The 15,236-nt window shown below is 49.5% G+C and overlaps 2 protein-coding genes and 1 non-coding gene across 17 annotated transcripts in view; 2 read left to right on the top strand and 1 right to left on the bottom strand.

Annotated features, from left to right (window-relative positions):
* The window catches only part of PFKFB1 (6-phosphofructo-2-kinase/fructose-2,6-biphosphatase 1), a 112,485-nt gene that overhangs the window by 26,016 nt on the left and 71,233 nt on the right, over nt 1–15,236 (bottom strand). For 4 of the 15 annotated variants that reach the window (XM_028482277.2, XM_028482278.2, XM_055081948.1 and 1 more), the window contains 3 exons: nt 14,160–14,222; nt 13,034–13,098; nt 12,364–12,682 (listed from right to left, as the gene is read on the bottom strand). The exons of 1 other annotated variant lie outside the window; for it this stretch is intronic. In XM_028482277.2, the coding sequence (XP_028338078.1) occupies nt 12,623–12,682; nt 13,034–13,098; nt 14,160–14,222 (188 nt within the window). In that variant the 3' untranslated portion in view covers nt 12,364–12,622. 10 more of the 15 variants (XR_008616433.1, XM_028482285.2, XM_028482279.2 and 7 more) reach the window with 9 other exon arrangements.
* On the top strand, nt 1,563–12,281 carry LOC102983692 (trophinin). Its single transcript, XM_007130879.3, is given in 11 exon segments — nt 1,563–2,600; nt 2,889–4,043; nt 4,692–4,796; nt 4,912–4,975; nt 5,236–5,315; nt 5,751–5,842; nt 6,533–6,612; nt 6,706–6,748; nt 7,165–7,227; nt 7,776–7,890; nt 8,681–12,281. Coding segments are annotated over 11 exon segments (3,771 nt in total). The 5' UTR covers nt 1,563–2,477; the 3' UTR covers nt 10,532–12,281.
* Nucleotides 7,413–7,541, top strand: LOC112062696 (small nucleolar RNA SNORA11). The gene has a single exon (XR_002890862.1). It is a non-coding gene; the product is annotated as a small nucleolar RNA SNORA11 (small nucleolar RNA).

Raw genomic sequence — 15,236 nt, 5'->3', positions numbered from 1 at the left:
CTAAGTGTCCATCAGCAGATGAATGGATAAAGAAGATGTGGCACATATATACAATGGAATATTACTCAGCCATAAAAAGAAATGAAACTGAGTTATTTGTAATGAGGTGGATAGACCTGGAGTCTGTTATACAGAGTGAAGTAAGTCAGAAGGAGAAAAACAAATACCATATGCTAACACATATATATGGAATCTAAGAAAAAAAATGTCATGAAGAGATTAATGGCAGGACGGGAATAAAACACAGACCTACTAGAGCATGGACTTGAGTATATGGGGAGGGGTAATTGTAAGCTGTGACGAAGTGAGAGAGTGGCAGGGACATATATACACTCCTAAATGTAAATTAGATTGCTAGTGGGAAGCTGCCGCATAGCACAGGGAATTCACCTCTGTGCTTTGTGACCACCGAGGGGGTGGGTTAGGGAGGGTGGGAGGGAGGGAGACGCAAGAGGGAAGAGATATGGGAACATATGTATATGTATAACTGATGCACTTTGTTGTAAAGGAGAAACTAACACACTATTGTAAAACAGTTATACTCCAATAAAGATGTTTAAAAAAAGCATCAATATAGTCATCAGGGGATAAATAAAAACTTTTGGTAGACTTTCTTATATTTACTGATTTTATTCTGAATTACATATGATGCAGGGGGCACCCAAACTTTTAGTGTTTAGAGACTCTAAATGTCTTAATTTGGTCCTACTTAAGCAATAGAAATTAATATGATCTAGTCCCCTACCCCAGAGCAGCTCCTGGGGAGAGAGGCCCAGACACACAACACACTACAACAACACACTATGTAAGTAAGGTTGGCATAGAGGGCTCTGTAGGAAGCATTGGTGTGGGAGCCTAGAGAAACACAGTCCTCCTAGGGGGAACAGAGGAATCAAATAGGAGTGGGGATACAGGGTGGAGGATAGAGAAATCAAATGGAGAATAGAAAAGAATGATTGCTGAATAAGAGGTAGCAAGCAGAAAAGAGATCACATTGGGGAGAAAGGAAAGCTGGAAGTAGGGAGTGAGGGAGGAGGCTGACAGGCAGGGAAGGAGACCCCTCTGGAGGCGGAAAGAGGCAGGATCACTTCCGGCTGCGGAGCGGGAGCAGATAGGCTCAGACCTAAGGAGAGGCTTGGAGAGAGCGGACGCCTTCTGGACAGGAGAGGTGAGCTAAAGTGCCCTGCTTTACTGAAGACCTTGTGGGGGCCTCCAGGCTGGGGCTTCGACGTGCTTGACTCCACACACCCCTAGGGTTTGAAGGAAACCTGCTAGAGGTTCAGGAGCTAACCGCATAGAAGTGGTCGGATTTAGAGGTGTCTGGACTCGGTTTGCAAGGGAGAAAGGAGGGGGCAGAATCCCCTTTGGGCAACGGAAAGAGGGATCTGGACTCTGTTCGGGATGCAGAAAGGAGGGATGCAGACCCGGTTGGGACTGCAGAAAAGAGAGATGGACAAATAGTTCAGGCCGTAGAAAGAATGGAACACGATCCAATTAGGCAGGGAGATAGGCGATGGAAGGCTTCGTTTAAACTGGAGAGAGGTCGCAGGACCTGGTTTGGGCCACAGAAAGTAGAGATTGAGTGCTAGAAAAATTAAGGGGCAGAATCCTTATTATACATCTGAAATGACCTGGATCAGAGGGGAGCAAAGAGGGGCTAGGACCCGGTTGATACCGGTTTGAAAAGAAAGGCACAGAACCTGGTAGCGTTTGGGAAGGATTACACAAAAGCCTAATACCATAGTATATGTGGATGGGGTAACCATGTTGCAGTAAGGGCGGGATGGTCACTTGCAGACGTGGAAGTAGGGGTGCGGTGTTGCGGAAGGGGCGGTGCAGGCACTTACTGCAGAGCGGAGGGAGGGGGCATATAAAGAAAAGAGGAGGTGCGGAGAAGTACTGCCGAGCGGAGGGAGGGGGCACATAAAGGGAAGAGGAGGTGCGGAGGAGTACAGCAGAGCGGAGGGAGGGGGCGTTTCGGGAAGGGGCGGTGCGCTGCGTGGCTGTACTGCAGAGGAGAGGTGTATGGTGTTGGGGAAGGGGCGGAACGAAGAGGTGCTGCAGAGCGGAGGGAGAGGGACCGGTGTTGGGGGAAGGGTTGGAATGAGACGAGATGCAGTTAGAAAGAGTGGGTCAGGGGTGGCGTCAAGATGTTCTGCTTCTCTAAGGGCAGAGGGCTTATGTGGGATTGAGGCGGTCAGGCTGTCCAGTCCACCAAAGCACATGCGCGCTGAGCGCCTGCGGTTGCCCTCACGCCTCTGGTTGAAGTGCATGCGCACTACCGTTTCGGTAAGGGTGTTTGTAGGGTAAAGGGGTGGGGTCGAGAGCTGACTTGCGGTTGCTTGGAGGCAAAAGGAGCTAGGATTTGGAAGCCAGATGGTCTGGGTTTCTAGGTATGAGAACCCAGTAGTAGAAGGGTTTGGGGCCCAAGGTTTGATCAGAACCCCCTTCTTCAGGATTGGCAGGAGACCTGATGAATGTCCACCTCCTTCTTATTCTTTCCTGACTCAGGCCCCTTCCCATCAGGCTCAGGTGTTTCTCGGCCTTCCAGAAAAATGGATAGGAGAAATGACTCCGATTATAAGATGACCCCGTTCCAGGTGAGGCCCCTCTGCATTCTTGGCAGGCCATCTGCACTATTCTGAGTTCATTTAAGGCTGTTGAGCCCCTACCACTCTGTAGTCACATAATTTCCTGCCTAACCTGTTTCAGTGCTCCCCTGCATGGTGGAGGAGGAGGTGAAGAAAACCTGCCTATTTCTTGCTCCCTTCCTCTTCCTTCACCCTCCCCTTCAATCAGTCACCATTCAGAGGAGGGGGAGGTTTTGAGGAAAGGGTGGGTTGTAGGGAGGTCAGATGGCTCAGTACGTTATAATCTTAAGTGTGTAGGGCCCTCTGCCTCCCCCTGGGAGGCTGGGGCTTCACTTCCCTCCAGATGTACAGGCTGAGACAACAGAAGAAGACAGTGTCTTGCTGATGCATACCCTCTTGTCATCAACCAAGGACCCCCTGGCTATGGACCCACCAGTTGCCAACCGGCCTAAGAAAAGCAAGACCAAGAAGGCTCCTATTAAGGCTATCACTAAGACAGTATGCACTGCCCCTCCAGTTCCATCTGCCAATGTGATTACCACCAACAAGCCTAAAATAACTTTTCTGGCTTTAAACCTGCCAATCATCCCCCAGATCAACCAGGCTTCAGCTACCACTGAGGTAGCCAATACTCAGGCTTCTTCATTCACCGCTCAGCCTAAGAAAGCCAACAAGACAAAGAGAGTTACTGCTAAGGCAGCCCGAGGCTCCCAATTTCCAACTGGTAGTGATAGTGTTACTACACAGATCAAGATACCCTTGCAGGCCTTAAATGTGCCAGTCATCCCACAGACTATCCAGGCTCCAATTGCCACTGAGTCAGCCAATTCTCAAGCCTTGTTAGCCTCCATCAAGCCTAAGAAAGCTCCCAAGGCTAAGAAGGCTAACAATAAGGCCATAGTTAGTGCCACTGAGATCTCACTGGCTCCATCCACCACCTACACAGCTACCACCTAAGGCCAAATTACCTCCATCCGAACTAAGAAAGCCTCCAAAGCCAAGAAAGCAACTGTTAAGGGCACAAATACTGACACTGAACTCCTAGAGGCCTCAGATGCCAGTGAGACAGCTACCAGGCAGATTGAGGCCTCAGCAGCAGCTATCTGGCCCAAAAAATCCAAGGGCAAGAAGGATGCCTATAAGGGCCCAAATTCTGCCTGTGAGATCTCTGAAGCCCCACCTGCCAGTCAAATGGTCACAAAACAAGCCCTAGCAGCCACCCTCTGGGTCAAGAGAGGGTACAGGGCTCGGAAGGTTGACACTAAAGCCCGGACAACTGAAAGCCAGACTCAAATTGATGAAGGGGCCCAGGCCAAGATGGCTAACCCTCAGATCAACATAAGTGCCCTTGAGACTCAGGTTGTTGCTACTGTCCAGGCCCTGGCAGATGACTACCTGGCTCAGTTGAGTCTGGAGCCCACAACCAGGACCCGGGGCAAGAGGAACCGAAAGGTGAGATCTCTGACATCACCATCCTTAACTCTGTACTTCTTTTCCATTCCTATCCACCTGGTTTGTTCACTTTTTCTTTTAAGTTTACTGAGCCAGTCCCTGCATTCACATAGGCAGTGAGAGGTGCTGAGAAGAATGTGATATAGTTCCTGCTGCTTGGCAGTTCAAAGATTGGTGGGGAAATAAGACATCCATACACTTAGTTACAAACTGGATATAATTCAACTTGTATTTATCAATACATAGTAGTTAGCATGCACCAGGTTTTGTGTTGGGTATAGTCACACAGGTTATGCTTTAATGTTTTAAAGTAACTCTTACCAGCTAGGTCCCAGTGTTACAGATAAGAAAACCAAGTCCCAGAGAGGTGAAGTGACTTGTTGAAGGGGTACAGCTAGTAGAGCCAGTGGTGGCCAAAAGAAGAGGAAGAACCAGACCCTGCCCTTGGGTTACTCCTGTCTTGGCAGGGAAATGAAACTCCTGCCCGGAAGACAGTGAAAGACAAATCTAGAACTCAGTGTGGCTAATGGTAAGGTCAGGACCCCTACGGGGAGGGTTTAGGGGACTTTCAGGAACAGGCAGGGTGAGGAGACAGAGCCATCTCTTTCACCTGGTGATTTTGGACATTCCTTCTTTCTGATGATGCAGTCCAAGCATCTGAACGGGGATGAGAGAGGTGGTGGTAATTATAGGTGGATTCCATGGGGCCGGAGGCCTCCGCTATCCCGAGATGTGGCCATTTTGCAAGAAAGTGTAAGAATCCAATGCTGCTCAGTCTCTTCTCTTCTTCACCTGCCCTCTTCTCTGTCATTCTTCCAAGTTTTATGAAAACATATTGAGATCTCCCCATGTATTCCTCTTCTCCCAGGCAAATAAGTTGGTGAAATACCTGTTGGTTAAGGACCAGACAAAGATCCCCATCAAGCGCTCAGGTAGAGTCATACCAACCCTACTCCCTGAGCTCTTCTTTCTACTCCCCTCTGCTCCCTGCCCTGGAGGTAACCATTTAGTTTTATGGCCTCTTCATTCTCTCATCTATCCTCCCCTGCCCTTTTCACACTCTGTCATGACTGGCATCTCCCATTAACACAGTTCAGGACTCAGACTACACTAACCCCATAGAGCTGGCCAAAGGGCTGCAGCTCTGTGGCCCCTTCTCAGCCCAGCTGCTCCCACCTCTCCCTTCCTGCAGACATGCTGAAGGATGTCATCCAAGAATATGATGAATATTTCCCAGAGATCATTGAACGAGCAAGCTATGCTCTGGAGAAGGTGAAGGGACATCCTCTGTGGGATGGGCACAATGGGGAAGTCTTGAATGGAACAAAGGTGTACATGTCCCTTTGGGGGGACAACAGAGACTCCCTAATCCAGCCCCATCACTGTGCAAATGAGCAGACGATGGCCTAGGGAGGGACATAGACTAGCCTCGGGTCACACAGCAAGTACAGCTAGGACCCAAGCCACCCAGCTTAGTCCTGGCTTCTGTCTACTGCTGGACATGTCTTGTAGTGTATTTCAAATGCTCACCTCTCCCTTCCATCCCCCATTCTCTGTCTCCCTAGAGTCCCATTAAGCATAAAGACTATTTTGATAACAATAGTACATTTGTTACCTGTTTGCTGTGTTAATTAAGTGCTTTACATGCATTAGTTCACTGCCTAGGCTGAATTTTGTGACCTCACAGGCTATTCTTTTACTTGGCAGATGTTTCGAGTCAATCTGAAGGAAATTGATAAACAAAGTAGCTTGTATATTCTCATCAGCATTCAGGAATCCTCTGCAGGCATCCTGGGAATGTAAGCTGGGAAAGGGCTGGGATGGGAGGGAAGCTTCTGCTTTTGTCCATGGTACTACTCCATCCCTGTCCTCTCCCCACATCCCCTAGGAAGTCAGGAAAGACAGAGCCTAAAAACCCCTTTTCCATATCCCACATGTAGTTGGAGCCCTACACATAGTAGTGGTGCCTGATTATGATTGACCAGAGGTTGTAGAAGTCCGGGGCAGGTCATTCCTACTGTCAAGTTTTCTGTATCTCCAGAAGCTTCCCTGTTGTTGCTTGTCTCATCCTATTGACCTTGGTAGAGTGGTTCTCAAGGGAGGGCTTCCTGGTATGGGTGAATCATGAGGGTTGAAGGGCAGGAACATCAGTGGGGCCATGCCTAGAATTCTTTTGGATCTGAGGGGTCTCGAAGAGAAAGAAGGGACTCACATTGGCTGGGTGTCCGGGTTGTACTGGGTTGACAAATACAAGTACAATTCTATCCTCTCAGCAACCTGGGGAGAGGAGAATGTGATTTTCCCATTTTATGAATAGGAGAGTCTAAGTGCCTTGCCCAGGGTCACATAGAGCTTGAAGCATAGACTGGGCAGAATTCTCTCATATCTGAAGAATCTTGGAGAAGCTAACATAGTAGGCTGGCTGGTGTGTATTTTTTTGCAGATGGCTGCTGGATGTAAACCTTCTCTCTGTCCCATTATTCCCCTAGGACCAAGGACACACCCAAACTAGGTCTTCTCATGGTGATTCTGAGTGTCATTTTTATGAATGGCAACAAGGCCAATGAGGGTGAGTGGCTGGGCTGGCAGCTGAATGGGGGGTCATGGTCGGAATTCCACATGTTCATTTTCTATCCCTGTTTTCTTTTGCCTCCCCTTGCAGCTGTCATCTGGGAGGTGCTATGCAAGTTGGGGCTGCACCCTGGGTATGATTGGGCTCTGTCAGCACTTGCTGTCTGTGTTGTCCTTTGGCAAGAGAGGATGGTCCCAGGATTGCATCAGCCTGGTGGTCTGGTGGAGTGGGTGGGGTTGCTGGACTTGGTAGAGGGTCCAGGGTTCTGACCTGGGTGGATGGGGAAATGGTCCTGAACTCTCTGCTTCCCCTTTCTCCTATGTCCTTTTTCTGTTCTAAGCTGATATATAAGATAGACCTTCAGGGCATCCCTGATAAAGAACCATCTGGCCTCAACTGCCTGCTTCTAGTGACCATGTGTTCCTTACTTTCCTGAGTTCATTGAGATGGCCTCATGTACTAGAGAAGTCTCTTCCATGTTGGGAAATGCCTCTGCCCCCATGTGGGAAGTTCTGATCTTGGTTCATGGGTTATTTTTCCCATTGTCAGGGTAAGGCACTCGCTCTTTGGGGAAGTGAGGAAGCTCATCACAGACGAGTTTGTGAAGCAGAAGTAAGTGGTGTTTTGGGGCTTTGTCAGGCCATGAAGTGTTCTGAGTGTGCCGGTCTGGTCCAGAAAGTGCTCGATTGCCCTTTTCTTACACTACCTTTAGAGGTATGGGCATCCTGTTCCCTAGAACTGAGTCCATGGTGGACCATACAAGGGCTGGGCCAGACCAAACACAAGGCCCTTGCTATGGGGTGTGCTCAGAGCAGAATGCCCAAAGAATGGCTCCTCTGTTTACAACACACCCGATAGAAACTTGGGTTTACTCCTCACAGGTGGCAGGATACTTTGGCCTCCCTGTGACACCATGCCCTATACATGCATCCCCTGCAACACCAAGTGACTACTTTGCACAGTGCCAATGGGAAATGGCTCAGTATTGGAGTTCAAAACCATGAACTGTGTTTTGGAGTGAGTCTAGGGAAGGAGGGCCTTGGAAATCCTTCTCCAGGAGCTGAGTTTAGTTTTTTTTTGGAGGAGGTTGCCACCTGGTCCCAAGTGGTTAGACAACAGGTTTGCTTGGTTAGAAGCAAGTTTCATTTCCTTTCTTCAAGGTACCTGGAATACAAGAGGGTCCCCAACAGCAGACCACCTGAATATGAGTTCTTCTGGGGCTTGCACTCCTACCATGAGACTAGCAAGATGAAAGTTCTTAAGTTTGCATGCAAGGTAATAGGAGAGCTGCCCTGACTTGGCATATTAAGGGTACAGGATGTCCCTGGCTGAGGTAGGCAGTGTACAGGGATGGGTAGGTATAGGGCAGTCTGCAGTTCATATATAAGCATATGGAACTTCATTTATGTCCCAGAATTCTGCTTGACATAAAGTTTACATTGTTTCATTCATTGTTCATACTTTGTATTAGTCTCCTCAACTGCCATAACAAAATACTATAGAGTGGGTGGCTTAAACAACAGAAATTTATTTTATCATAGTCCTGAAGGCTGGAAGTCCTAGATCAAGGTCCAGCAGGGTTAGTTTCTAGTGAAGGCTCTCCTCCTGGCTTGCAGATGAATACCTTCTTGCTGTGTTCATGGTGGAGAGAGAGTCTCTTCTTATAAGGACACTAATCCTATTGGATCAAAGACCCACCATTATGACCTCATTAAACTTTACTTCCATAAAGGCCTACCTCCAAATATAGTCACATTCGAGGTTGGTACTTCAAAATATGAATTTTGGTGGGACACAAACATTCAATCCACAACATACTCTCTTATCGTTTCCCATATTACAGATGAAGACACTTAGGCTCAGTGAGATTAAGTAGCTTGTCCAAGGTCACACAGCACCTAAGTTATCAAACTGAAATTGGATCTCAGGACTGACCCATGATAGAGTCTCAACAACTAAGACTTTTTTTAATGCTACTATTAGTTTTATATAAAGCCCATTGTAGGTATTTAATACATAATTACAAATGTTATTTTTCTTATGATGATTGTAATTCTCATTTCAGGTGCAGAAGAAAGACCCCAAGGACTGGGCCGTGCAGTACCGGGAGGCAGTGGAGGTGGAAGTCCAAGCTGCAGCTGTGGCTGTAGCTGAGGCTGAGGCCAGGGCTGAGGCAAGAGCCCAAATGGGGATTGGAGAGGAAGCTGTGGCTGGGCCCTGGAATTGGGATGACATTGATATCGACTGCCTAACAAGGGAAGAGTTAGGCGATGATGCTCAGGCCTGTGGCAGATTTTCACTTGAAATTGAGGCCAGAGCCCAAGAAAATGCAAATGCCAGCACCAACATTGACTTCAGCAGAGGAGCTAGCACCAGGGCTAGCTATAGCGATGGTGCTAGTATTAGCTTCAGTGGTGTACCCAGCCCCAGTAATGGCTTTTGTGGCAGAGCTGGCATTAGCTTTGGTGGCACATGCAGTACCAGTGCCAGCTTCAGCAGTGTAGCCAGCATTTGCTTTGGTGGCACACCCAGCACTTGCTCCACTTTCAGTGGTGGAGCCATTATTAGCTTTGGTGGTGCAGCCAGCATCAGCTCTAGTTTCAGCAGTGAAGCCAACATTAGCTTTGGTGGCACACCTTGCACCAGTACCAACTTCAGTGGTGGGGTCAGCTCTAGTTTCAGTGGCCCACTCAACACCAGTACAAGTTTCAGTGGTGGATCCAGCTCTGGTTTTGGAGGCATACTCAGTACCCCTGCTGGCTTCAGTGATGCACTCAGTATGAGCACCAGCTTTGGCAGTACACTCGGCACCAGTGCAGTCTTTAATGGTGCACTTAGCACCAGCACTGGCTTTGGTGGCACACTCAGCACTAGTGTCTACTTTGGTGGCTCTCCCAGTTCCAGTGCCAGATTTGGTGGCACACTCAGTACCAGTATCTGCTTTGGTGGCTTTCCTAGCACCAGCACTGGTTTTGATGGTGTACTCAGTACCAGTGTCTCCTTTGGTAGCTCTTTCAGCAATAGCACTGACTTTGGTGGTAAACTAAGCACCAGCTTCTGCTTTGGTGATTCTCCCAGCACTAGTGCCAGCTTTGGTGGTACACTCAGCACCAGTCTTGGCTTAGGTGGTGCACTCAACACCAGTGCTGATTTTAGCAGTGCTGTCAGCATTAGCACTGGCTTCAGCAGTGCACCCAGCACCAACTCTGGCTTTGGCAGTGTGTTCAGCACCAGTACTGACTTCAGTGGGGCACGTAACACCACTACTGACTTTGGCAGTGCTCCCAGAACCAGCATTGGCTTTGGTGGAGCCCCCAGCACCAGCTTCTGCTTTGGCAGTGTGTCTAACACCAACCTATGCTTTGGTGGCCCTCCTAGTACCAGCACCTACTTTAGTGGTCCTACCAGTGCCAGTTTTGGTGATGGACTCAGCACCAGTGCTGGTTTCAGCTTTTGCAATGGGTTAAGCACCAGCACTGGATTTGGTGGTGGACTGAGCACCAACTCTGGCTTTGGTGGTGGACTGATCTCCAGTGATATCTTTGGTGGTGGGCTGGGCACCAATGCTGGTTTTGGCAGCACACTTGGCACCAGTGCTGACTTTAGTAGTGGCCTCAGCATCAGTGATGGCTTTGGCGGTGGGCCTAATACCAGCTTCAACGGAAGACTGAGCACCATCATTGGCTTTGGCAGTGGTTCCAACACCAGCACAGCCTTTACTGGTGAACCCCACACCAGCACCGGCTTTATTGGTGGACCCACTTCTATTGTTGGCTTTGGCAGTGGACTGAGCACCGATGCTGACTTCAACGGTGGACCAAGCAGTAGTGATGGCTATGGCGGTGGACTGAGCAATGCTGCTGGCTTTGGTGGTGGAGCCACCAGCCTTGGTACCTGTGGCTTCTCCTATGGCTAGTGAGGTTTCAGGTAATTACAACATTTCCACAGCCAAGGCCAATGGGGATGGGTATAAGAGCTGGGAGATGTTATAAGAAACCCCAAGGTGGAAGGGCAGGGTGGGGAGATGAGCACAATGAAGGAAGTATGAGAAAATAGTATATTTGGTGCTAAAATGTGTTTCTGTTTGGTGTTTTGTTTTCAGATTTATTTCTCATGTTTACAGATACCACTAATGAATTGCAGCAGTCCTTCCCATGGAGCCAAGGTACATCCTTGGAATCTTTGTCCATGCAGCAATCTAAGCAGATATTACCAATCAGCTGAGGGTGACACGCTATGAAAAAATCTGTTTGCCAATCCTGCTTTGTTGTTTACTTTCTGTGTCCTGTCATATTTGATATGAGTTACATTAAATTTGAAAAATGAATTGCAGTTTGTTCTGTCTTTTAATGTGCCTAAGTTGTTGTGAGTGACATTTTGGGTTCATAGAAGAGCTACAGATCAGCATAGCTCTTTGGGGAAGGCGGGCTCCAGCTTTAGGCGAAAAGGCAAGTATGACTTCAGTGGGGTAGAGACGTGGGGAAAGCATAGCAGGCAAGGGGATAATACCTTAAGTCAGGATCTAGAAGGGGAAAGCCTGGAACAGAAGGCGAAGGGAGAGGGTTCTGGAGAGTAAGTATAGATTCATTTTGAGATATTTGTGTAAGAATGGGAGGGATATAGAGGGACATAACTAAAGGTGGACATGGGAACAAGGGAGGATTTTCTTGGGATAGGAGAGAGACCTGAGCATGTTGCATAGACTGTGGGGGCAAAAGCCAATAGAGAAGGACAGGATATAGATATGGAATAGTGAGGAACTGACTGAATCAACCCATCCTTGGGGAGGTGGGATGGATAGAATACCAGAGAATAGAGGGTGACCCTGACTTAAGGGTGGCTTTAGAAAGATTTAAGGGTGGCTCTAGAAAGATATAAATGTAGATTTGCTTCAAGCAGTGATCCCAATAAAAAAGGTGATGTGGATTATACAAGGTTTGGGTCTTGCTAGTGGTTGTGATGGAAGGACAAACAAAGGCAGGGGGTGTATGAGTCTGTCTCTTCGCAACTGGGTTGCTGCTATCTACCCACAGTAGCTGCATGGAGATTGGCTGAAGAGATAGAATGTAGGATCCAAGCTGGCCAGGTATGGAAGAACAGTGAAGAGGAAGAGGACTGGTGGATTGGGAGATAATGGAGGAATCAAAGGACTATACTCTTGATGTAGTACAAGAACAAATATTGCTCATTCAAGAAATACTACATACATGCCTGCTGTGTGGGAGGCATGCTGCTAGGGATCCTGCGGATGACACAGAGAGTTGTAAGGACTGGGGGGTCAGCGGTCAGATAGTGGGATGCTTGTATTTAAGAAGTCAGACTGGAGAGAAGTCTAGATGATGCCAACCAAGGAGTGAGTGGCTGAAGGGAAGATGCTCACTGATGAGGGGACAGGGCAGTAGGAGACCAGGGTATTGTCTGAATCATTTATATGGACAGTGAAATCACTCAGGATGGCAACAAGAGTTGGAGAAGGAAGGAGAACTGTGGTCTGAGTGCAGATTCTTCTTTGAATGTAGGGATGAAGGTGTCATGTTCCCAGCCATGTTACCCACGAAGGAACAAGGCCATAAGCACTCACATGGACCTATCTCCACCCTCACATTTGAAGGTATTACTCCAAAGCCCTTTTCTCCAGGAAGTTCTCACCCAGTCCATACCCCGACAGCACCAGAGCCATTTCATAGGGTCAGGATTTTAAGAGGATCTTGTGGGAAAAGCCTCACAATGACCTCCTTTCCCCTTTTGTAGGCATTAAGATAAGTCTTTATTGATCAGGGAATAGGAATTAAGAAGAAAAAAGTTTCATCCTGACCTAGACAGCTCCTTGGTTGTAGCTAGAAATCAAGACCTGTTTTGGAGCTGATGAGGGTTTCTTCACTGGAAGCAGGTCTCTTCCAGTGAGGCCAACTCCAGAGTGTTCTCAGTGTAAGAGAAGAGCAAAAATAGCAGCTCCTAAATGTGAAAGATAGCGAGGACAGAGGCAGTTTTATGTCTTAGAAAGGACTCAGTAGTGGGCAGGGACAGTGTCCAGGGCTTCCTCAGGTTCCCGGCTGATGTCCACATTCTGAGAGGAGAGAACCCAGTATTAGCAGGAAGCAGCCAGCAGTGTGGAGCCCCCGCCCCTCCTTGTCTCTTGTCCTCACTGCCAGGCTCCCCTCTTTCAGCCAGACCTGGATCCTGACCCTCTTCTCAGGCAAGCCTGGGGGAACCTCAGCCAGAGGCCTTTTAGGCAGGGTTGCTCTAGCTGTGCGTGTCTATGGTGCCTCGGGTCTGGGCTGCGGTTCCTGCATTTCTGGGTGCTGGTTATTCTACCTGTTGGTGGAAACACCCAAGGTCTGTGGGACTGGGGCTGCCTTTCTGCAGGGGAGGGTGCTTTCACCACGTGCCAGCTTAGGCCACAGAGTCCCCCACCTACCTCAGGCTTCTCCCGATGTGTGTTTACAGCCTCCACGTTCAGGTAGATGGACTCCACTTTGCAGCCTCAGAAAAGAACAACCCATTCATCCATAAGCCACCCGGGTAAGCACAGGTCTTCCCTGAGGTGTCATTCCCTCCTCCACCCGTCACCACCCACGCCCCCAGCTCCACGCTGTGTGCAGACTGTGACTGCCCTTTAGGGAGGGGAATTTAGACCACTTGTGTGATGTCAGGGGAAGACACTAGGCCTAAGAGACAGGAACGGGGCATCCCCGCAGCTCTGCCCCTAATAGTCTCAGACTTCTCTGAGCCTCCCTTTCCCAGTTGTCAATGGGAATGAGAGATGACAAGAGATGATTTCTGCACCCCTCCCCGGCTCTTGTCTGTGAGACAGAAACCTAATAATAACAATGGAGCTCTGTGGATCCTCCCAGCTGTGTTAGGTGCTAAAGTGGTGGAAGAGTCCTGGGGCCTCTGCCTTGCGGCGACCAGTCCCAGGTAAAGTTTATTTCCAGAGCTATGCGGTTATGGCAACATCAGAGGTGTGGAAGGTCACAAGGGAGTTCTAGGGAGCCTGAAGAAAGAGGAGGGTGGTATCATTGGGGCCTAGAGTGGGCAGAGGAGTTCCAATGCCTATGGAAGCCCCCTTAGCTCCATCCCTGTGGATTGAACACTAATCCAGGCTTCAGTACACCATCTGCCCTGTTCATACCCCAGAATAGATTTGAGTCTGTCTCTTCTCTGCTCATGAACATTCCAGAGCTGATTAATGTCCCCAGAGAGAGTCTCAACTGCCCGGTCTGGTCTTTGAACCCTTTCTTCAAATCTGGCCCCAACATACACTTATTCATCTGGTACCCTTTGGGGACCCCCTCTTCTACAGCTTTGTGCTGTATGATTGGTGCTCTGGTAGAGACAGAGAAAGCTGGGGCCAGGTCCCAGATTTAGAGGCCACCTCAGTCCTTCCCCATTCTCATCTTGCTACCACCAGTCCTGTCTCTACCAAGACATCCAACTACCCACCCAGGAAATCTCCCTCAGGACTCTGCTGGGCAAATGCTAGGCACTTCAGGCATGCTCATGGTGTCTATGTGCTTTTCCCCAGATGAAGGTGGGGCACTCACCATAAGCCACAGGTGTAAGTTTGAGCACTGTGTGCAGAGGGCACCTGAGATAAGGCAGCTCATCTAGAAAGGAGGAGAGAGCAGCCCTCAGAGACAGGGTGCTGGGGAAGGCACCACCTCCCCAGGCTTCCAGGCTTGCAGCACTCTCCTCTTCCGCCCCCTTCCTCATGGTTGTCTTCACCTGGGCCCTGCTCCCCCTCACTCTGCAGAGAGCAGTGCTGAGAGCAGGGTGGGGAGGGAGGAAGAGAGCAGAGAGGCGGCCTCAGGAGCAGGGAGGAAGGAGGGCCCTGGGGATCGTGGACAGACCCTGGGTCCCCCAGAAGCTGAGGATGGTCACCTCGGAGGTGGCTGACCTCCTCACCTACAGGGCAAACATGAGACCAAGGCAGGCATCCCTCCCGGCCCCAACCTCAGCCCTTCCACCGGCTCCCCCATCACAAAGGCCCACAACAGGTCTCAGCAAGTGTTTTCTGAGACCCTACTATGCGCCGGGGCCTTGGCTGAGGTGTGCGTGCACCTTGGCAGCTCCTGCAGCTTTCTCCCCAGCCCAGGCCTGTGCCCTCTGACTCCTGGGACACTTGTTGATGGACAAGCATTCACTGATTCACTTGTTTCCAGTTACTGAGGATTATGTATAAATTTGTTCTGAATATTTGCATGCAATTACTCGTATGGCCTTGATGACATTCACCAGACAGCCCTAATAGGAGGTGATGATCAAGCTCATTCCGTGGATGAGGACACTGAGGCTCTGAGAGGGAAGACACTTGTCCTACGTCCCACAGCCAGGAAGTGGCAGTGCTGGGACTCAAGCCCAGGATGCTTTGAGGCCAAATGTGTGCTCTGTCCACTGCAGTCTGCTGCCACTGCCTTCTAGGGACTCACAGTGTTGTGGGGTGACACCCCCACCTCACTCCTCTCTCTAGACACTCACCCTCCTGACCACCCAGACAACCGATACAGCTCCCCATCTCCCTTCATTGAGCCAGAACCCCACCCCTCACAGCCTCCCTGCCCCTGAGGTTCACCCTAGGCTTTTAAGGCCTGCCACTGCCCACTCAGCCTCCTGACACATAA

The sequence above is a fragment of the Physeter macrocephalus genome, chromosome 21 (assembly GCF_002837175.3).
Source record: "Physeter macrocephalus isolate SW-GA chromosome 21, ASM283717v5, whole genome shotgun sequence".
NCBI classification, from domain to species: Eukaryota; Metazoa; Chordata; class Mammalia; order Artiodactyla; family Physeteridae; genus Physeter; species Physeter macrocephalus.
Note: the sequence above shows the minus strand (reverse complement) of the source record. Positions and strands in the feature narration are given on the sequence as shown.